This window comes from Centroberyx gerrardi, chromosome 20 (assembly GCF_048128805.1).
Source record: "Centroberyx gerrardi isolate f3 chromosome 20, fCenGer3.hap1.cur.20231027, whole genome shotgun sequence".
In the NCBI taxonomy this organism is placed as follows: domain Eukaryota; kingdom Metazoa; phylum Chordata; class Actinopteri; order Beryciformes; family Berycidae; genus Centroberyx; species Centroberyx gerrardi.
In genome coordinates this window covers 23,469,665-23,492,164 of record NC_136016.1, presented here as the reverse complement: position 1 = coordinate 23,492,164, position 22,500 = coordinate 23,469,665, and the positions used below count along the sequence as shown (strand labels likewise).

The window sequence follows — 22,500 nt, the reverse complement described above, 5'->3', positions numbered from 1 at the left end:
CTGTTCTTATCATCTAGTTGGAGGGTAAAATAGTGAAAGAGGCTGATGAATATCGGGGTGCAGCAGCAGGTTGGTGGACTAACCACAGATCCATTAAATTCCATAATGTTTTTTCTTTGCAATTTATTAGATTTTCCAGCGTGATGCCTTTGTTTTTCAATAGGCAGTAATGTTGCAGCAAGCTGTGCTGCTTTGTCTTCTTACATAGAAAGAGACTGAAGGGAAAAGAAGGGAATCTGCACCACTAAACATCAAATACACTCAAAGAGGCAGAAAAGCCTTTTCTTGGCAATTTTTATCTCCACAGACGAAGTTGGAGGGAGGTTATGTTTTTTCTGTCTGTCTGTCTGTCGTCTGTCTGTTCTCTCTGTCTGTCTGTTCTCTCTGTCTGTTCTCTCTGTCTGTCAGTCTGTCTGTTCTCTCTGTCTGTTCTCTCTGTCTGTTCTCTCTGTCTGTCAGTCTGTCTGTTCTCTCTGTCTGTTCTCTCTGTCTGTTCTCTCTGTCTGTCAGTCTGTCTGTTCTCTCTGTCTGTTCTCTCTGTCTGTTCTCTCTGTCTGAACAGATTTGGCTGAAATGTGGTCGACAGATCGGCTCAAGGATCAGTTGATTAGATTTCGGTCGTGATTCTGATCTGGGATTTCTGCCATTAGACGATTTTGCTTTTGTTTTTTGCCAGAACTATTATGCCGCGTTCAACTGCTGCTGGGAAAGTCCAACATCTCGCACTTCCAAGTCGGTGTTGCATTCATGAACTATATTGTGGGAAAATCAAACATGGAAGACAAACGATGAACAAACAGAAACCGTTACGCAGCTGCAGCTTTGACAGTTGGAGAGTTGTTCAGAGTTGATGTCGAGTGAATCCGGGCTCTGCTTTCAAACAAGTACAACAAGTGCCAAAGTTCAAATGCCAGGAACAGTTTGGCCGTTACATCTTCATCACTGCCTGCCTGGTTTTGCCCTTTGTCGATGTTCAGCAGTGTGCAAAGCCTCTGCTGCCGGCTGACCTGCAGGACTGAAGGCAGACCTCTCTGTTGCTGTCTTGAATAAAAATACATGTTCCATAAAAAACAGTCAGCAGCCAGCGGTAAGAGGTTCCTGACCCAGTTTGGGCATCAGGGTGAAGAGCCGGGCGTTCAGCAGCGGGCGTTCAGTGCGTTCAGCACCGGGCGTTCAGCACCGGGCGTTCAGGGCGTTCAGCACCGGGCGTTCAGTGCGTTCAGCACCGGGCGTTCAGCAGCGGGCGTTCAGCAGCGGGCGTTCAGCAGCGGGCGTTCAGCACCGGGGAGAAACTGGAGCAGGACCGGCTCCAAAAACTAAACTCATCTAGGTCAGACTGGAGTGACACGACAAACCCTCTACTGGAATATTAAACACTCTGTCTTTGTCTCTCTCCCTGTCTCCCTCTCTCTCTCTCTCTCCATCTGTCTCTCTCTCTCTCTCTCTATCTGTCTCTCTCTCTCTCTCTCTATCTCTCTCTCTCTCTCTCTCTCGTTGAACGTTTTTTTATTGGCATGAAACACAAAAGTTCTTACTGCCAAAGCAAAAACATCAAATACACCAGATTCAGTTACAATGTGACATAAACAACAACAAATGGTTCAATAATATCATATCAATTAATCAATGGACAAATTTAATTAAGGACACATGATCAGCATCTCTTTTATTTTCCAATTGTTCATGTCTCTCCAGTCTGAAGTTATAGCACATATTTAGTGTCAAATATTGTGGGGGTTTTTTTTCATTTGGGGAAAAGGATTATTTTTCATAATTACTAAATTTTATTTTGAATTTAGGAAGATAAATTCTCTCTCATCTACGTTTGGTCCGTTATCCACAGGAATAAGAAAAATACACCAAACAACAAGATGGACCCAATTCAAAATATCACCAATATCTGTTTTTAAGTTTAAGTGTTTTAGGGTGGATTTTTCCTTTAATCACCTTAGTTGTAATTTTTTAAATTCAACTAGAATATGTAGATTTGATCTTTTTTAAGCGAAAAATGACATTTTTAATGACATGGACTTGAACTTGGACTTGGACTTGGTAATCTACATTTAGACTTGGGACTTGTACCTCAAGACTTTGACGTCCACACACACACACACACACACACACACACACGCAGCCTTACGATGCTGTTGAGGTCGGAGTCGTAGCTGCCGATGCGGTGGCTGGTGGAGTTGTTGTTGGTGTTGATGGAGGCGGAGGTGGCGGCGCCCCCTAGAGGCTCCAGGCCCTCCTCGTCCCACATGTAGGTTCCCCCCGACCCGCAGCTGTCTGAGGGGGACAGGTCCAGGGACGAGCCCCCCTGGACACACGGGCACAAAGAAGACAGACAGGGATGTGAATTACTTTCTTCACACTTTTCACATATTTCATTCCTGTTAACACAAGTATAAGGCCATTTTTGGGGTCTGTTCTTCTAAATTCAGCAACACTGGTTTGTACAGAAAGTGGGTCTAGGAAAAGTCATGGAGTGGCATTTTGAAAGCTGAGAAAATTTGACGATAAAATTCAAAACAGCACTAAGCTGACAGCAGCTTGGCCTTTCTAGTATTCATATTTAAGCCTGGCTTCTTTTTCTGATTATTTTCCAAATGAAAGGAGGCACTGATGCATTTTCCCAACAGTGCTGAGATGTTACCATGATTTTAGCGTTACAGCTCTAAGTAGTAGAAGAAAAAAAAAAAATTCTTAGCAAAAGAGTTTCCTGCCTCAAACAAGTTTACAACGGCCTCAAAGTGAGAGCAGAAACCACAAGACTGATGGGAGATTAGAAAAGTAACTGCTTGTTCACACTGCCAGCAACTTGGTCTGATGTGTCACTCTCTCCTGACCGGTTGTGGGCGGGGCCAGAGGCTCCCATTGCATCTACAGTATGTACCGGTCTGCAGCTACAAAGTTTTGACCAACAAGAAAAAGCTCTGTATTTATATCTTTCTCTGCTTTGGTGCTGCCTTTCATTAGGTTCGTTGTTTTGAGTTAACATAGCGAGCAGGAAAGTGATATTTAGGTTGTATTAATTGAAAATAATTACAAAGAACTCAATAAAATTGCATCAGAATTTCCCCAAAGATGGATGCAGCCGTTCTCCAAGCATTGTTTTTTTTTATATTGTAGTCTTTCAAATTAAATAATCAACTTCTCCTCCATTTTGCTCTTGGCAGGCAGAACTTCATCAGTAGAGAAACAAGAGAGCACAGAAACCTGACTGAGCTTTTGACGACTGATGACGGGGAAAAGTTCATCTGTGGTTCACTTTTCTCAGTTTCTCTGTGAAATGAATGGACTGACGCTGACTTGTTGATGATATTGCTCGCAGTGTGAACGCACACTTAGCTTCCTAACAATCTATTTATTAATCTATGTATTGATTGGAGTGTGATTGTACCTGGTCTTGGTAGTCCGGCTGACTGGACTTCCTCCGGCGGGAGAGCCTGGTCAGACGATTCTCCCCTCGCTCACCTGGGAAGCCATCTAGGTAGGAAAATAACAGGTGATTATAATAAACTACAAGGTGAGTCTAATCACATGACAGCCCCATCCAATGAGCTGTGTGTGTGGTAAAGCAGCATATTGGTAAGAAATGCATGTGACATCATGGGAATATTATGAATAAAACTCACCGCTGAGTCTGACACCGGCCCAGTCCATACTGTCCTCCAGGAAGCTGCAGAGTCCCGTTGCCTTGGCAACGCCGTTAACGGGCACTTTGTTGTCATCAAACCTGGCGCATGATTGGTCGAGCCCTGACACATCTGGATCATTATTACAGGAGAGCAGCAGTATTCCCACCCCTCCATTTCCTAGATGCAGAAGAAGAGATAATATTCATTAAACTGATAACTGACATGTTGAAGGATGGAAATGGACCAAAAATATACTGACTGTAGGAGAAGAAATTAGCAGAATAAAGTAAAATAAACAAACAACACAAGAAAAGAGGAGAGGCATGAGAGCCCTGCAGGGTTCAGTCAATTCAGAATGCAAATTAAAACTGAAATTAATTCATTGATCTGCTGTTCATATATTCATATTTATTCTCAGTTCCACATTGTCATTTTATCCATTCCCGAAACCTCAGATGCAGTAAATTCTCTTTCACGTCAATGAAATTGCAATTCACATAATAAAGTCAGGGCAATTATTCTCAATCATTTCCTTATATAAGAACCTTATTATTTAGAGTTTTTGAGTATATATTTTTTTTAAAGTGAATTAAAAGTGAATTAGAAGTGAAAAAAAAAAAAAAAAAAAGTACAATACTGAACAGTTCCGTGTGTTTTCCTGTTGTTCTCACCCAGGTTATCGAAGTCGTCCATGTACTCCTGACTGGTGTCGTTCCTCTCCAGAGACGAGGTGGAGGACAGGGACATGTCCTCCAGGGTCTCCCCGATGATCGACACCTCTCCCTGGGATACCGGCTCTGCTGACAGCCCCCCTGTCTCTGGAGCCTCTGGGGTGCTGCCTGGGGGGGGAGGAGATGAGAAATGAGATGAGATATGAGAACAGATGATATGAGATGAGATGAGATGAGATGAGATGAGATGAGTTATGAGAAAAGATTATATAAAATGAGATATGAGATGAGATATGAGATGAGATGTGAAATATGAGATGAAATGATATCATGAGATATGAGATGAGATGTGAGATCAGATGAGAGATGAGATAAGATGTGAAATATGAGATTAAATGATATGAGATATGAGAGATGAGATGAGATATGAGATGAGATGAATTAAGTATTTTAACGAGAAGAGACATGATTGGAGATAAGAAATTAGTTACAAATGAGATGAGATGTAATGAGAAAAGAAAATGAGATAATAAAGTAAGATGATAACATTGTTGCGTATTATTGTGCATCTCAGTCCTGCAAAACGATCAATAAACTAAAATCAGAACGATGATAACTGATTTCCTACCTGGGCTGTTTTCAGTGGTGGACGGCGTCTCCACTGAGTTCCTCCTTCCTGTCAGTCCTTGGTTCACTTCCGGGTCACTTCCTGATGCGTTGGCTGATGTCACCCGGAGGGGGCGGGGCTGCTTGATGAGCGACGGGCGCGACAGCTTATAGCTGATGCCGCTGGGCTTAGAGGCGGAGCCAAGGCTGGGTAGGAGGGGCTTCTTCAAGGCAGAAGGCGGCAGGAGGCACGGGATGCCGACCCCTGACCTGCCTAGAGCAGCAGAACTTTGAACCCTGACCCCTCCGTAACCCCCGTCTCCTCCGACAGCTCCTCCCCCAGAAGCCTGTCTGGCGAGGGGGGATTTGGCCGGCGGGCCTCTGGGCGGAGCCTGAGCCGAGGAAGACGCCGGCTCTTTGAACCCTCGCTCGCCGGGCCTGTTGAAGGAGTAGGAGCGCGTGACGGTGGGGGAGCGAGGGAGGGAGGAGGAGGAGGAGGGGGGGGTGAGGGTGGGGGAGGGCAGCCGCCGGACCTGGGTGAGGCTCCGGGACCGAAGCCGGTCGCCTTCGGTCAGACGGGCGGACGCTCCGGAGCCGAGGCTGTCGCTAGAGTGGGAGCGGCTGGCCGGCGGGTTGCTGAGGAGGGGGGAACCGGACCGAGAACCGGGGCCAGAACCGGGCCTTGAACCCCCCATCCCACCGGGACGGGAGGAACTCTGAGGCACTCTGAGAGAACCGCCGGCTCCGGTCCGCTGTCTGGATCCGGCGACGCCATTTAGGTTCTGTTTTGTCCCGTTGGTCAGCCCCGATGCGGTTTGGCTCAGTTTGGTGCCATGAGGTCCAGTTTTAGAGACAGGGAGAGTTCTGGGGCTGGACTGGGGAGACGGTGAGGATGAGGGTGATGATGTCACAGCCTGGCCATAGCCACGCCCCTTCCCTGTGGAGGACGCGGTCGGCTTCTTGACCTCGCGCTGCGTCGGCAACGGTGAGCGCTGAGGCGACGCCTGTTGCCGTGGGAGATAACACTGATGGAGCGGGCTGCTGGTGCGACTCTGCCCGGCGTTCCCGCCTTTCCCTCCCCGGCTCTCCCTCTCTCCGTCCGCCACTCCCTCCTCCGTCCCTCCGTTCCCTTTCCTCCACTTCATGGAAAACGACGACGGCACGCGGATGAAACCATTCTGCTTCACGGAGGAGGGGGGTGCAGTCAAACCACCTTTGACCCCCGCGGCGGGCGCGGGGCCGGGGTGGTGGTAGAACCCGTTGGTCAGGCGGGCGCCGACGGAGGCGGGGTTACCGGCGGCGGCGGCGGCCGGGCCCGTCTGAGCGCCGCCGACGGGCGTGGCGGCGGACTTGGGCCGCGAGCCGAACTTGGGCAGCCTAGAAACCATGGTGGGCATGGCGAGAGGGTCGACGAGAGTAGGGGCTGACATCAGACCCCGCCCACTTCACCATGGAGACACTGAGTAGGAGGAGCTACAGAGGGAGAGAGTGAAAAGAGAGAGAGAGAAAACAGACTGGTGTAAGGACTTTAATCACACTATGTAAAAATACATCATCAAAACTGTACAATAAATCCAGTCCTGGCCTGTGGCTCATGGTGTGGATCTGCATCATGGGTTCAGATCCTGTTCATGAACTGTGATGAACGCCATGCCCTCCCTCCCTCCCTCCCTCCCTCCCTCCTTCCCTCCCTCCCTCCCTCCCTCCCTCCCTCCCTCCCTCCCTCCCTCCTTCCCTCCATCCTTCCCTCCATCCTTCCCTCCTTCCCTCCCTCCCTCCTTCCCTCCTTCCCTCCTGTCCCACTCCACTGAACACTTTATAATGGAGCTGAAAAGCCTTCAAATAGTTGAGCTGCCATTGTACTAGTACCATAAGAGCAGGTTTGGTCCCGTTTGAGTATGAGAAGAATGTAAAAATGACAACATTCCTTCCATCCCCCTTTTAAAGTGGGTAAGAATTAAATATAATTGGATGTGGCTAGTTAGCTAGCTAACAGTTTGTTCAGGTTAACTGAGCTGACTCTTATCAAGCTACAACTCAGAGAGTAGAGACTAGGGCCAAAGACAAGACAGTTTACTGTGTCACAGTAACCTACATTTGGAAACAAATCCACCTTATCACACTATTCACTTTTACTGAGAACGTTACTGAATGGATCTACAGCCACACCACAACAAGCTGACTCAGCTGCTCTCTGCTTCTAGCCTGGTTGTTGTAGATTTAAACATTATTAGTGCACAGCTAGTTTTCCAAATGACCTCCATGATGGAGCCAGATGTGTTTGACAGATTTGTGATGCAGCTGCAAAGCCTTTATAGAAAATCATAAGGTACTGAGCCAGCGTTGGCACGCTAGCCTGCAGTTACGCTGTGAAAAAACCATGAAGAAGAAGAAGCCGCAGCAGGCTGGCACAACGTTACTGACTGATTAATAGCTGCCTGAAGCTCGTGTCATGCTCACTGATGTACTGCTGCTGAACATGGAGGGTGTGTGTGTGTGTGTGTGTGTGCGTGTGTGTGCTGACGTGGTGATTAGTGGGGAGAGTCAGGGCTTGTCACAACCATCTCTCACAAACTCACACACACACACCCTGCATTTTTTTTCTCTTTCCCCCACGCAGAAGTACATGCACATCTGCGCACACACTCACACAAACACACAGTCTGACACACACTCTCTCTCTCTCACACACACACACACACACACACACACACACACACACACACTACCCCACCCCTAATAAACACAATCAGCTGTGCCAACACCTCCAGCAGAAACCAGACTGTAATCTAACAAATGGTGTTTTACAAGACACACCCATGGGATCTGCCTGGCTGTGTCTAACCCCACAGAAACCTTCTGTACTAATGCTAGATGGGATGACTGTAAAATCCCTCTCACACACACACACACACACACACACACACACACACACACACGTGCACGTGTCAGACAGGATACGAACCCTGAGGCTGACAGGATTAATAAAAACAAGGAGGACCTGTTTTCCACACCAAATATATTCAGTTTAAACTATCGACCTTTATCCAAATCTACTGCTGCTGTGTTGCTTAAAAGGGAATTAAGTCATTTATTATATTTACAATAAGGTAAAAATTAGAGATTAGAGAGCAGAGATGCAACAGAAACGTCAAGTGAAGAGGTAACATCTCACCATGCTGAATACTAGAATAAAACTGCTTTGTTATTTGCTTTTTTTTTTGCTTAAGAACAAGGTTTTTAGCCATTGAAGCTGAAATGTTCAAAATTCAATGTTCAAAAAAGTAAAAAAATCTCAGCAGCTGACGAAGAAATCGCTGAGTCAGTGGTACAATCCCCAACAGATATATTAAGGTTCTTTTTGAGTAAAATCTTACTTCATGCACTGTTAACCCACTGAAGTCATCCGTCAACTATGTTTTCTAAAGCGTATATTTGTCATTTTACTTCTGTACATATATTTTTAGAAGTTATGCAGGTTTTAAATTTTAAAGGTGCTACTTGTATCATTTTTAAACATCAATATATCATTGCCAAATAGTGCTACCTTGGTATATTCACTGTAAACCAATGAGAGCACGGTGGAGATGACTGGTCTCCTCTATCTCACACCAGTTGTTAGAGATATTATTTGCCATATCTTATATAAAAATCATAACTTGACCGGGGGAAAAGCTCCATGTGGTTGGAGGAACAGAGCAAACACTCACATCTAGAGCGGAGAATTCCCTGCAGCCCGAGCATGTGACACTGGGCATGATGGCACACACACACACACACACACACACACACACACACACACACATTTTTCTTATTCCCCTAATATCTGATATCAGATATTATATCAGATGTTTCCAGCAGCTCCAGTGGAGTTTGATATGAGAAAATGTTTCAGGATGTAAAACCTCAGCGGTAAACGTCAGGTTTTGGTGTCAGTCCCTCAGAATCAAAGAGCGAGGGCTTCTTTCTAGAGCCGCCATTTTGCACCGAGAGACGTTCAACAATCATACAGGGAGAAATCCATCGTAGAAGAGGAGAGAGACCAGTTTCTCCACCACAGGAGCAGGAGAGAGACCAGAATGCACTGCAGCAGAGAGACAGGTGTAACAGAGTAACAGGTGCGACGCTCACCTTTCCTCGACTGGAAAAACTCTCGCTCTACTATCACCATTTCTCTCTCCATCTACACGTACAACCATCAGCTGAGTGCAACAAGTTCACGCTCCTTCTCTGGGGGTTGTTGAAAGGCATTCTGGGAAACGTAGTAAACCACTAACTGCAGTAGAAGTAGACGAGGCAGGTTGAGGGAAAGAGGGTTCACCAGAAAAGTAAATGACAACACTTCATCACTAAATAACTCCTGGAATGTGTTGAAGATCACAGATTGATGATATATAACAGTGTAAGAGGATCTGAGGGGGATTTTTCCTTTAAAACTCAGTATTACATACCTAATCTTAACCTCTAACCCTAACCCTAACCTAAACCTAATCCTAAATTTAACTCCAAACCCAAGTCCTAATCCTAAACTAACCCTTTGTACAAGAGGAGCGTGAAAATGTCTTCACTTTCGAGGATTTTCCACATCTTTTTATCTTTGTGAAGAAATGTGATCAAGTACAGGAGTACAACACACACACACACACACACACACACACACACTCACACACACACACACACACACACACACCTCTGGCCCCTGCAGTCTCATGGCAGTGACGCTGTTCTTGAGAGGGAACAAAATAAGCATCCTGAGTCATTTGTCCCCCCAAGGCCACCGTAAAAGAAACGAAACATCACAAGGTAGTCATCGGTTGTCATAACAGCCGAATCAGAACAGCTGATCTGTTTATCAAAAATGAAAGAGGAGAAAGTGAGATATCAGGCCGGGCGGGAGGCTGGGAAACTTGTGATTTGAGTGTGAGAGTGATGCTGCTGTTAAAAGTTCATCACTGGATCTCCTACACGCAGGTCTGGAAAGTCTGGGAAAGTACTGAAAATGATCATTTCCAGGTCCTGAAAAGTTTGGGAATTAAACAAAACCTCTGGGGAAGTCTGGAAAATGTTGCTGTTCAGGTCCGATACACACAAAACTACATATTTTATGTAGTTGGAGACCGTTTCAATCAATTTCTTTATTGATGTGAAGACTATTGGTCAGATAAAGTGATACATAATATCAAACACAGACCAAAATCTTCAAATCCAGTCAAGAAATTAGGGAAGGGAAAAAGTATTGAATTTCAAAATGGAAGCTGTGTAGGAACCATGAACACATGATGGGAAAAAAAACAATAATTACCTGAAGTATAACATTCAATTTCTATAAAATGTAGAGGATCTGCTCTGTCAAAGTGTCTCATTTAGTCAATAAGGGGCTACAGCTGCCTACTATCCACTATCAAAAAGTACTATAATTTGCATAAAACATTATAATAAAACACTACGGATCTATTTACCTGAAGCTGATGATTCCATATCTCTAAAATATAGGATGCAGTCTAGTTATTTTTCTGTCATCTGAGCTTTTTGTGCTATCAGTCATTTGAAAGAGTTTGTTTTCCCCTCCATCACATTTGGATTGATGTTTGTTTTGAAGAAGGGGAAGAGGAACTACAAAAAGAGTTTCCCATAACAGATATTGTGTTGAGTCACAGCTTCCTCTGCTCTGTCATCACAGCAGCTGAACAGCTCAGGCTCAGTCACATGATCATTAAAGCTCCCGCACTATTCAGCTTTCAGTATTTGGTTTTTAAATCTACCATGGCTCAGGATCAGAATAATGTAGAAATGTAGATTAGTTAAAAGGTAAAGTTAAACTGAATGAATGTGAAGACTGAGCCGTCACAATGCTGGCTCCTGATTGGCCGGCAGCAGCGGCTCCTCTTATTCAAATGAGGTAAACCTGCCGAGTACAGGCTTTCCAGTTCGAATGCTGCAAACTGGACCCTGATTGGACGGATTTCAGTCATTCTTTAGTGAGGGAGCCAATCAGGAGCGAGTCCAGCTGTGATGCGTTTCCTGGAGTTTCCCTGTGTTATTATCAGTATTAGCAGTCTATACACATCCTGTCACCTGCCTGCTGCTCAGCGGGGGAACGCCCTGCTGTGATGACATCATCTGTGATGTCACTTCTCAAAACAGACTTTTATCATAAAGCTCACCTTTAATCCCGCTCTGATTTTAGCCAGGTTGCCTCATTCATTATTGAATTTAAACATTTTCTGGAAGATTTGGATTTATTTCTTGTCATTCGTTCGTCTTTTCATCTCTTCCTTCAGTTTTTATTTTTACACCACATGTTTTATTCCTTGCACTTGTTCCTTGTTGTGAAGCACTTTGTAACTTTGGTTCCTGAATTTCCCCTAGGGGATCAATAAAGTGCAATCTTCATCTTAAAAGGGCTCTGTAAATAAAGTTTATGATTACAATGATGACATTATTGGAGAAGTGTGTATTGTGCTGAGTGTGATGCTGGGAGGTTCACAGTGTGTTATAGTGCAGTGTGTTACAGTGTGCAGTGTGTTACAGTGTGTTACAGTGTGCAGTGTGTTACAGTGTGCAGTGTGTTACAGTGTGTTACAGTGTGCAGTGTGTTACAGTGCAGTGTGTTACAGTGCAGTGTGTTACAGTGTGCAGTGTGTTACAGTGTGTTACAGTGTGCAGTGTGTTACAGTGCAGTGTGTTACAGTGCAGTGTGTTACAGTGTGCAGTGTGTTACAGTGTGTTACAGTGTGCAGTGTGTTACAGTGCAGTGTGTTACAGTGCAGTGTGTTACAGTGTGTTACAGTGCAGTGTGTTACAGTGCAGTGTGTTACAGTGTGCAGTGTGTTACAGTGCAGTGTGTTACAGTGTGTTACAGTGTGCAGTGTGTTACAGTGCAGTGTGTTACAGTGTGTTACAGTGTGCAGTGTGTTACAGTGCAGTGTGTTACAGTGTGTTACAGTGTGCAGTGTGTTACAGTGCAGTGTGTTACAGTGCAGTGTGTTACAGTGTGCAGTGTGTTACAGTGCAGTGTGTTACAGTGTGTTACAGTGTGCAGTGTGTTACAGTGCAGTGTGTTACAGTGTGCAGTGTGTTACAGTGTGTTACAGTGCAGTGTGTTACAGTGTGTTACAGTGTGCAGTGTGTTACAGTGCAGTGTGTTATAGTGTGCAGTGTGTTACAGTGTGTTACAGTGTGTTACAGTGTGCAGTGTGTTACAGTGCAGTGTGTTATAGTGTGCAGTGTGTTACAGTGTGTTACAGTGCAGTGTGTTACAGTGTGTTACAGTGTGCAGTGTGTTACAGTGCAGTGTGTTATAGTGTGCAGTGTGTTACAGTGTGTTACAGTGCAGTGTGTTACTGCAGCAGCTGAGCTCTGCAGCTCTGTCTGCTGCTCCACTCTGCTGAGAAACCAAGGACAGTCTGATGAACGAGGTTAGAACAGCATGGTAATGAGATTTAACCTCGCTCCTGCCTCTCTCTCTCTCTACATCTTTCTAGCTCTCTCTCTCTCTACCTTCTCTGTTTCACTGCCTGCTGTCTGTCTCTGTCTCACCCTCTCTCTCTCTCTGTCTTTCTACCTCTCTCTTTCTCTCTGTATTTCTACCTCTCTCTACCCTCTCTGTTTCACTGCCTGTCCTCTCTTCTCTCTCGTTCTAACTCTCTCGCCGTTTCTCTCCTTCTCGTTTTCTCTCTACCCTCTCTGTTTCACTGGCTGCCTGTCTCTCTCTCCATCACTCTCTCTCTCCATCATCCTACCTTTCTGCCTTTCTACCTCTCTCTCTATCCTCTCTGTTTCACTGCCTATCTGTCTCTATCTGTCTCTCTCTCTGTTTCGCACTCTCTTCTCTCTCTCTTTCTACCCTCTGTTTCACTGTCTGTCTCTCTATCTGTCTCACCCTTTCCTTCTCTCTTTCTAGTTTTACTCTCTCTATTTCACTACCTATGTGTCTTTCTCTCTCTCTTTGCCTCTCTCTCTCTCTCTCTCTAATCTCTTTTTCCTAGCCTCATCTTGGACTCTCTCCAAGTCCAAAGTAAACTGAGCTGCGCTGCAATCCTGACCCAGTGTGTGTGTGCGTGCGTGTGTGTGTGTGTGTGTGTGTGTGTGTGTGTGTGTGTGTGTTCTGCATTCTATTCCCGTCTGCCACCTGGTGAGACTGCTGCATAGAGACAGACAGGGCCGAGGTATTTGGCAGCCATTTCTGTTGCACGTGTGTGTGTGTGTGTGTGTGTGTGTGTATTGTATATGTGTGGGTGTGTGTGTGGGAGTCGTGCCAATAAAGCTGATTTTAATCTGAATTTGAATTTGAATTTGAGAGATGGAGGGAGAGGAAAAACATACAATAATGCTAAGAAATATCCTGCAATCCCATGTTATTATAATTATGATTCATTTCATCATGTTAAAGTCCTGTACATTTTGTATTGGTTCTTATTTATGTCTATGAGTGATTTGGCAACACAAATATATACTGGTGATGACAATAAAGTAATTCTGACTCCGATTCTGAAAAAAGAAAGACAGAAGAGACTTGATATCTATTATTCAGCTCTGTGTGGCTGACCGTCCTGAAACATCCATCACAGTCTGCAGAGTCCCTGAAAGCTACGGAATTAGATTTGTTTCGAAAATATTAAAAGGAAAAAAAAAAGATAGCATCAAACAAAACATTTCAAACTGACAGGAAAATTACATTCACTGCAAAGAGAAACGACGTCAGACCGGAGGAGTGAGACAGACGGGGAAAAAAACTCATAATCAAATTATTTGCAAATTGTTTGACCCAGACGGATTCAGACTGTGATCCCCTCCCATCGTCTGCCATCTCCTCTGCTTTGTTTACATCCGCCATCACTTTGCCTTCGCTGCCACAAACCTCTCGTGTGGGCGGGCTTTAGAGGGACGCGTCGCCATTGGTCAGTGTGTGTTAGAGTGACAGCTCAGAGTTCCAGAAGCAGGAAACAAAGCGGGAGGGAAGAAGAGAAGAAGAGAAGTGATGCGTCACGCTGGACAGAATCACCAAATATAAGACTTCTGGTTTCAGCCTTCATAATAAAAGCAAAACAAAAAATATAGTGTATAAGTAAATAAAATGGACGAAAATAACATGAAAAAAATTTGTCTTTCTAACTCTCTCACCTTCTCTGTTTCACTGCCTGCTCTCTCTCTCTCTCTCTTTCTACCTCTCTCCTCTTTTTTATTGTCTGCCTGTCTCTCTCTCTATCACTCTCTCTCTCTCCTCCGCTCTCTCTCTCCATCTTCCTCTCAGCCTTTCTACCTTTCAAGCAAAACAAAAAAATAAAGTATATAAGTAAGTAAAATGGACTAAATTAATATGAAATGACACTTATAGTTGTTTAAATGCAATAAAGAGTGTAGAGTCTGCTTCCCAAACACTATTAGAAATTATATTGACTATACAGTAGGGCTGGGTGATATGGATAAAATGAATATAACAATAATCATAAGAAATGACTTCAATAGCGATATATAACGATGTCTACTAACATGCAAAATCGCATGTTAAATAATGAAATTGATAAAACTGTTAGTTGTAAATAATACTCCATAATTTGCTTCAGATTGCTTCTATTCTAAAATGACACCATGGCAAAAAAAAAGAACTGTAAAATGAGCAAAAAATGACATTAAATGAAGCTGTAAGTGGTTAAAATATGATTAGCATACGAGTAACCTTTGTTTCAGATGTTTTCCACATCACAGGCAGTCATGGTTGTTTAGAAGAGCGGAGATTAGTGACGACAAAAAGTGTTTCCCTCATCGACAGCATGATGGTAAAAATTATGGTGAATTTAGTGAATTTATGCTAGTTGATGACAGCAAATACGACCACTACCATTTCTCAGATAGTACTTTCAGAAATCTTCCAATGTGCAAAATACACAGAGTGGGAAAGTGAGGATTTGTCAGGAGGAGTCAGTAACGGTTTGAACATTCATCAACAACTTTCACTCTTTCACAAACCACAGAGGAGAAAACAAGCTAAAAACAACGCGAGCCTACCTTCCACACAGGCCTGCAGACCCAACACACATACTGAAGACCTGGCTGCTGTTTTTCTCAACCTGTGGACCGGCACAAGACCAACGGCAGGTGAAAGGTCTCCGTCACCTGCATCGATCTGAACACGTCAGACAAACCCGTCAGTCGGCTTTTCCCTTCCTATTGAACAGGCCGCTGGGAAATCTGTCAATACGTCAACATGTGACAAATCAATTTCCCAAGATGATTACTTCACCAGCTGCTGACAAGTCTGGCTTTCAAAACTCACTTTCCAGCCCGGACTCTGTTTTGGAACAAAAACGCCACGCCCACTGGAGTTTCAAGAGCTTCTAAAACACATGACTTCAAGCAGTGATCAGATCGGTGATCAGCTGATCACACTGGTACAAATACAGTAATCAGAATCGGTGATCGGTGCTGATCAGTGTTTTCCTAGTTTCCTGCTCAACCTTTACTGCCTAAAACGTTAGCTTACATACCAGTGAGTCACTGGTATGTGTCACCTGTTTTCAGGTGTTCATTAAAATATCCTACTCCAGTAGAAGTGCTGTTACTTTGATGACATTTTAAATCAAACTTAAAGGTCCCATATTGTACAAAACTGTTTGTCCTGCTCTTCAATATGTAAGATTTTGTCTAATATTTTATCTAAGAAAACGTGAAATCTGAAACTCCTCCTGTTTTGATTGGCAGGCCGTAGTGACATCACTCAGTGCTGACAGGGTGAATAGCCCCTCCCACTCACTCAGTCTCAGCACAACCCTCCAATAAGGCGGCCAATCAGAACAGAGGCTCATTAACATAAAATCAAAAACAATGAAGACACTGAGAGGCTGGAACACACTGCAAAACTGGATTTAGGTGTTTTTTTGCTTCACAAACATTTTTAAAGATCACAGGGAACTTTGTTAAATTGCTAATATGGGACCTTTAAGTTCTATGTAAAAATCTACTTCAGTAAAGGTAGAAAGTAGGTAATTTCCTCTGAGTAGAAGAGTCACTTTAAAAAGCAGATATTGTTACACATGATCTTCTGACCTGCAGCATATGGACCCAGTTCTGTAAGAGCTTTTCTGACCCGAGGCACAGTGACCTACAGCGCTGTGTGTGTGTGTGTGTGTGTGTGTGTGTGTACGTGCACGCCATGCAAGCAAGTGTACATGCATCATAAACAGCTGAGTGTAGAGAGTGAAATAGTATGATATATTTGACACAAGCCAACATTGTCCACCTCCTCTATACATGCTGTGAATTTACAGATTTTTCATATCATATATTTCATATTTTCTCTGTTGTTTCATATATTTTCATATCGGACATATTTTTCATATTTTCTTATTCTTTTTTGTCTCTGGATGTTCTACTGCTGTAATTTTGCACATGCAACATATTTGCATATTTCATTCATATATTTTTAATTAATATGTTTTATCATTGTAATGGTTGGTTGTGTTTAACACCTGCCATTCTTTTCTTATTTATATGTGATTTTTTTCTTTACTGCATCCTATTATTTTTTCCCAATAACACAATTTCCCCCACAGGGATCATTAAAGTCTCATCTAATTGTTTATTATCTGTATCCTGATCTAATTTAATTTCATTGCGACAAGCTGCAAGCTGAAGCGAGCTCTACTGGAAAAATCATTTGGCCCTGTGGCGCACACACACACACACACAAACACACACACACACACAGAGAAATAATTTCCAGTGTGCTGAGTCAGCTGTGTGTGAACGTGGGTGAATTCCTGCCTCTCCAGAACCTTTACCCCTCTGTCTGTGGGCTTTGAGCCAGCAGCTCCATCTGAATTAATGAATGAGGAACTGCTTTAACTTCCCTGCTGCTGATAAGCCAAGGAAGCCTTTAACAAGCCAGAAGTGACAATCCTGGTGTAAAGTGAATGTATTCATTTGGGCTAATGGATAAAAAAAAAAAAACTGCAATGAAATGACAAGCATCTGATACCGATGAACTATGGATTGTGATTGCACATCTAAAGTTTGTGTTCTTTGGTCCGAAATGCAGTGGAAAAGTTGACTTTGTTGCATTTTCGTATTTAATAATTCTAATAATACCTAAGAGCTGGAAGGTAAAAGACAACAAGACAACCAGAAAGCAGTAGAATCACAACAAAAACATGGAAGATCATTATCAAGAACATTAAAAAGAACATCATAGAAATGCCAGTTTAAAAAAAAGGAAGTTTTAAGGAGAGACTTAGGTTCTTTTGTTGTTTTGTGCTATGTGAGAGTCTTACTTAATGCAGCTTTAAATGATTCTTAGTTTTAACCAAGAGAGTCAAGTTCTTTCAACTTTAACTCAGGTCTGCAGTGAGTTCTTGCGAGCATTTTTGTATTTCAGGTTCACACTGCTCAATTACAAGCGAACCACGGCTTGTAAATAAAAGTCAACAAAAAGATCAACAACCCTATCAAAAAGATGGTAACGCTTTATTTTCCGGGTCCACAATTTCCTAATAATTTCCTAGAAAGCAACTGTTAATTTCTTAGGACGTTTCCTGGAAAGAACCATGAAATGATGTATTTATATAGACAATGTCAGCAGTCTGGAGAGTCGATCAGATACTGAACATTTCTAAAAGAGTTTCCTGGAAACAACTGCAAAACTATAAACTATTTATTGAAATGTTAAAATAATTTCATGGTTCTGTCTTGGAAACTCCAGAAGAAATTTGAGGAACGACCTACTACCACTGAACTCCTTCTCTATTTCCCTATAATTAGAAGATAATTTCATGGTTCTTTCCAGGAAACTTCCTAAGAAATCAACAGGTCCTTTCTAGGAAATTATTAGGAAATCGCAGACCCAGAAAATAAAGCGTTACCAAAAAGATTTATTACGGTCATTTTGTGCTATGAGGAAGGAAAAATCTTACTTACTGCAGCTTTACATGATTATTAGTTTATACCAATGTACATGAAAGCCCTCAGTATGTAGTGAAACAGAGTTGGTCAGAGTTGTCAGCAACATTGCCCATCAACACTTGTCACGACCTTGAAAGCCGTGTTGCTATAAACGTCACCGTCGATGATAAAGGATCTCATGATGAAGCAAGACTTACTGTCTTACTGTACCTTGCTTACGGGCCACATTTGCTAATGGAGTGTACAGCAGAGCAGAGGAAACTCTAGAGCTTCACCTCCACACTGCCCTTCACCTCCACCAGCAGCTGCTCTCCTCAGACAGACTGCTGTGTCAGGGAGCAAACTGAGACCCGCCATGGAAAATAACTGTTTATTTGTCCACAACGGCTGGAAAACCTCTAAATTTACCTGGCAGTTTTACTGTTCAACGAGCCAGCTAGAATAGGACTCCAAATGATGGCTAGTTAGCTGCTGAAGAGGCTGCAGAGTGCATCAATTTCTCAAATATTTTCATGTCACAAACCCCCTAAATAGACCCACATTAGGCCACAGACCCCAATTTGACTAGATTTAGTCCCAGGTAGCCTCATAAGGGAAGTTTTCTGTTGTTCTCGACTTAGCATTGAAGTGTAAAACTGACTCCACTGTATGTGAGGAGATAACAGCGGTGAGAGTGAGTGGAATAGTTTGATTGGAATAGTAATTCTTATGTACTCCAATTGGGATAATTTGCAATGATGTAAATTAAAGTGAGATAAAATGATTCGTCATTTTGATGCTGACACCCTGGAACCCCCTCAAGAACCCCTGGAACCCCCTCAAGGATCCCTGGAACCCCCTCAAGGACCCCTGGAACCCCCTCAAAGACTTCGGGAACCCCCTCGATGACCCCTGGAACCCCCTCAAAGACTTCTGGAACCACCTCACGGACCCCTGGAACCCCCTCAAGAACCCCTGGAACCCCCTCAAGGATCCTTGGAACCACCTCACAGACCCCTGGAACCCCCTCAAAGACTTCGGGAACCCCCTTGATGACCCCTGGAACCACCTCACGGACCCCTGGAACCCCCTCAAAGACTTCTGGAACCCTCTCAAAGATCCCTGGAAACCCCTCAGGGACACCCTGGAACCCCCTCAAAGACCACTGGAACCCCCTCAAAGACCCCTGGAACCCCATCAGGGACCCCTAAAGAACCACTCAAGTAATTTACAAGCCACTTTTTTACCAGCCAACTTGGTGTTTAGAATAGTTTTGGACTCCAAACAATGGTTTGGTTGACTAGCTTACCAACCTCAAACAAAATTTACTAACATTTGACTGGTGGGAAGTGGTCATTTCCTTCCCTGACCAACCAGAAATCTTTTAAAACTTTTAAAATGAAACAAATCAATGAATTTCGTCTCATTTTAGGAGGAAATTCAGTGGCAGAGTTAATGTACTCACCCTGACAAGTCCAGTGTGGCCCTGCAGTGGAAACCAGACCGATGTGATTGATTGACTGACTGACTTGAGTGGGAGTTATGGTACAGCAGTATATAACAGTACAGCTCCCAAGCAGCAGCTATGTTTAGCTCTGGGCCTCAGGAAGCAGCATTTCTTGTTCAGCAAATGAAAAATAAAGAGAAAAATGAAGTCCCTGCATAGAAGGTCATTTGTCACCAAAACTTCCAAACACGCTGATAGCAGTTCAAATCCAGAGGGCTGATGACTGACAAGATATTATTTGGTCAATCTGAGATAAATCATGAGTCTTAAGTCACCAAACTATCAGGTCCTGAATGCTCTCCTGATGTCAGTTTTTTTTTAGATTTAGCTTCCAATAGATTTCAGACAGTTTTTGCTTCTGATAATAGTGATGAGAACTACGAGATCGAAGCTGAACTCCCTCAGGTATGCAGAGGACCACACCTTGCCACACCCAAATGACGCCCATACATCACAGCCTTCAGAAGAGAATCACTGAAACACACCCAACCCAAAACCACGGCAGGAATTCAATCCACTTCCACATCAATTACATTATGAATGGCGACAGAAGGTGAACACAGCTTTTCCTAAATCAGGCACCTTGCCCGGCGTTTAGCCAGATGTCGCCTAGATACTGCCTCAAGAAAGCTAAAAAAAAAAAGACACTGTTGCGTTTCTAAATGTACGATTTGTCCGTCTCAACAGAATTGAACGACATGGTTAATTTCTGTCTGTCATCACTGACCATCTGATTGATTTAGTGTTTAGATAATGTCAGCTTGTTAGCTAGCTAACCATAGTATCTGCTCAGCTAACATCACTGTGTTGTTGTTAACACATCTGATTAGCACACTAGCTAACGTATCTAGTAGCAGCTAGCGTTAGCATGTTCACATTAACATCAGTGTGTTTGCTGGCTAGTTAGCTAGCTAACAGTTTGTTCAGGTTAACTGAGCTGACTCTTCTCAAGCTACAACTCAGAGTGTTTTGGAGTAGAGACTAGGGCTAAAGACAAGACAGTTTACTGTGTCACAGTAACCAAATCCACCTTATCACACTATTCACTTTTACTGAGAACGTTACTGAATGGATCTACAGCCACACCACAACAAGCTGACTCTCTGTTTCTAGCCTGGCTGTTGTATATTTACTTTATTTGCATACAGTTGTAGTTGCTAGGAGATTTGTGTCGCAAATGCAAAGCCTCAATATAATGCCTTGTCTTCCAACAAAATAAAAACGATTTAAAATAATATTACGTGACTGTCTGAACGCTAGTCTGCCTGTTGTTAGGCTACATAAGGTTATAACTGAACCTTGTTTGTCATGACTCATGAATTTCCCTATTCAACAGTGAGTGTGTGTGTGTGTGTGTGTGTGCGTGTGTGTGTGTGTGTGTGTGTGTGTGTGTGTGTGTGTGTGTGTGTGTGTGTGTAGATTATAAAGGATACCGGGAGCTTTAATATTTGATGGGAGCTTGTCTGTCTGCCTGGCTACTCTGAACTGAATGCTTTTTTTTTTTTTTTTTTACCAGTATGAGAGAATATGACCACGTCGCATTTATGCACCTCCTTCCTCTCCTCCTCTCCTCCCTCCTCTTCACCCATCCATTCATCCTCCATCTCCCTCTCTTCTTACCCCCCTACCTTCTTACAGCCCCTCCTCCACTTTCCTTGACCCTTTTCTTCTGCTCTTCCTCCTCCTTTTCATCATCCACCTCCTTCTCCCTCTCCTCCACTTACCGTTCCATATCCCCCTTTTTCTATTAGCCTACTTCCCCATCTGCCTCCTCCTCCTCCTCCTCCTCCTCCTCCTCCTCCTCTTCCTCTACAGTATATTCAGTGATTCAGTGGGTTATCAATGTCCTCATGCTCTATTTCCCGGCCCAGTGAGCTGAGAGGAATGAAGAGCCGGCAGCTTTAAAGCCAGAAAAGGTCAACTATCATCCATATGGCTTCTCTTCATGTTTTTTTTTTTTTGTTATCTTATTTTATTCATTTTACCATTTCATTGATTTATCATTTTACCTTCTGTTATCTTATTTAGTATTTTATTTTGCATTTATTAATTGTTTTGTAAATTAATTAAATAACTAATAATACATTTTAAAGGTTTTTATTTATTTTCATACTGCATAATATTTCACACACCACATATTTTCATTTTTCATCATTAATTCTTCATCATCATTTCTCATTATTTCTTTGTCGCACTACTGCTGTTTTTTTGCACACCTAGCATGCTGTAACGGCTCATATTCAGCTATTTCCTCATGTGTTCTTACGTGGTATGAACACCACAGAAGAAGAGACAGACACGTCCATCATGCTGAGCTGAAGTTACGAGGACTGGAGTCAGGTTTGTTGTGACTCTGCCCCCACAGACAAAATCTCTTCTTCTTTGGTAAATATAAATACGGAGCCTCCTTTTCACATCAGAGTCTTGATTCAGTCTGTCGGGGTTTACACTGAGATAAAGACCGGCTCATGATCTTCTGTACATCCTGGTGTCAGTCTGCTCTCCACACACAGCAGCCTCAGGATCTGAACTGACTCCTTCTGTCTGTAGTTAGACTTCAGTCAGACTCTCAGACAGACAGGAGGCCGAAAACACACAGATGGAGCAGCGATCCACACAGCAGATGGACGGGACTGACCCCACTGGGCGCGTGTGTGTGTGTGTGTGTGTGTGTCTTTAACACTGGACACCCTGCTTCTCAGGTCACTATCTTTTTTTCAAGCAGAAGGTAGGCACACACACACACACACACACTCACACTCCCAGGGTGCCAGTTTGCTGATGTTTAGTTCCTCCTTATTCCTTTTAAAAGGCGACACGACTTCTCATCATTTGACTATTAATACACTGCCAGGCCAGAACAACAGCAGCAGGATCATCTTCCAGGCGGTTATGGATCATGGTAAACGAATCAATAGAAACCTGATCCATGAGGAACTGCTGCTGTCAGGAGGCGGTCTGATCCGTCCGTCTGTCAGATCTCCATCCGTTTTTGAACCCAGCTGAAGTTTTTCTGGACGGACGGATTCATCAGCGTCCGTTCAGCCAATCAGATCGTTCCTACGTCTGTTCTGTAGAAACTAGCGGCGAACACAGAGACGACGGTCCGACCGAAACAAAGAGAAACCAGAGAAAGCGTGGTGGAGCGTTGGGATGACTGGAGGTTTTCAGATCAGGTTCTTACTGAATTTATACAGTAGAG

General features: G+C 43.6%; 1 protein-coding gene across 1 annotated transcript in view; it reads right to left on the bottom strand.

Moving 5' to 3' along the window:
• LOC139915515 (uncharacterized) overlaps window positions 1–22,500 on the bottom strand; it is a 73,431-nt gene that overhangs the window by 36,577 nt on the left and 14,354 nt on the right. Inside the window, exons 2-7 of the mRNA XM_078290658.1 lie at window positions 5,229–6,388; window positions 4,938–5,180; window positions 4,310–4,477; window positions 3,636–3,815; window positions 3,401–3,474; window positions 2,141–2,317 (exon numbers count right to left, since the gene is read on the bottom strand). Coding sequence (XP_078146784.1) covers window positions 2,141–2,317; window positions 3,401–3,474; window positions 3,636–3,815; window positions 4,310–4,477; window positions 4,938–5,180; window positions 5,229–6,345 — 1,959 coding nt within the window. The 5' untranslated portion in view covers window positions 6,346–6,388. The remainder of the gene's footprint in view (window positions 1–2,140; window positions 2,318–3,400; window positions 3,475–3,635; window positions 3,816–4,309; window positions 4,478–4,937; window positions 5,181–5,228; window positions 6,389–22,500) is intronic.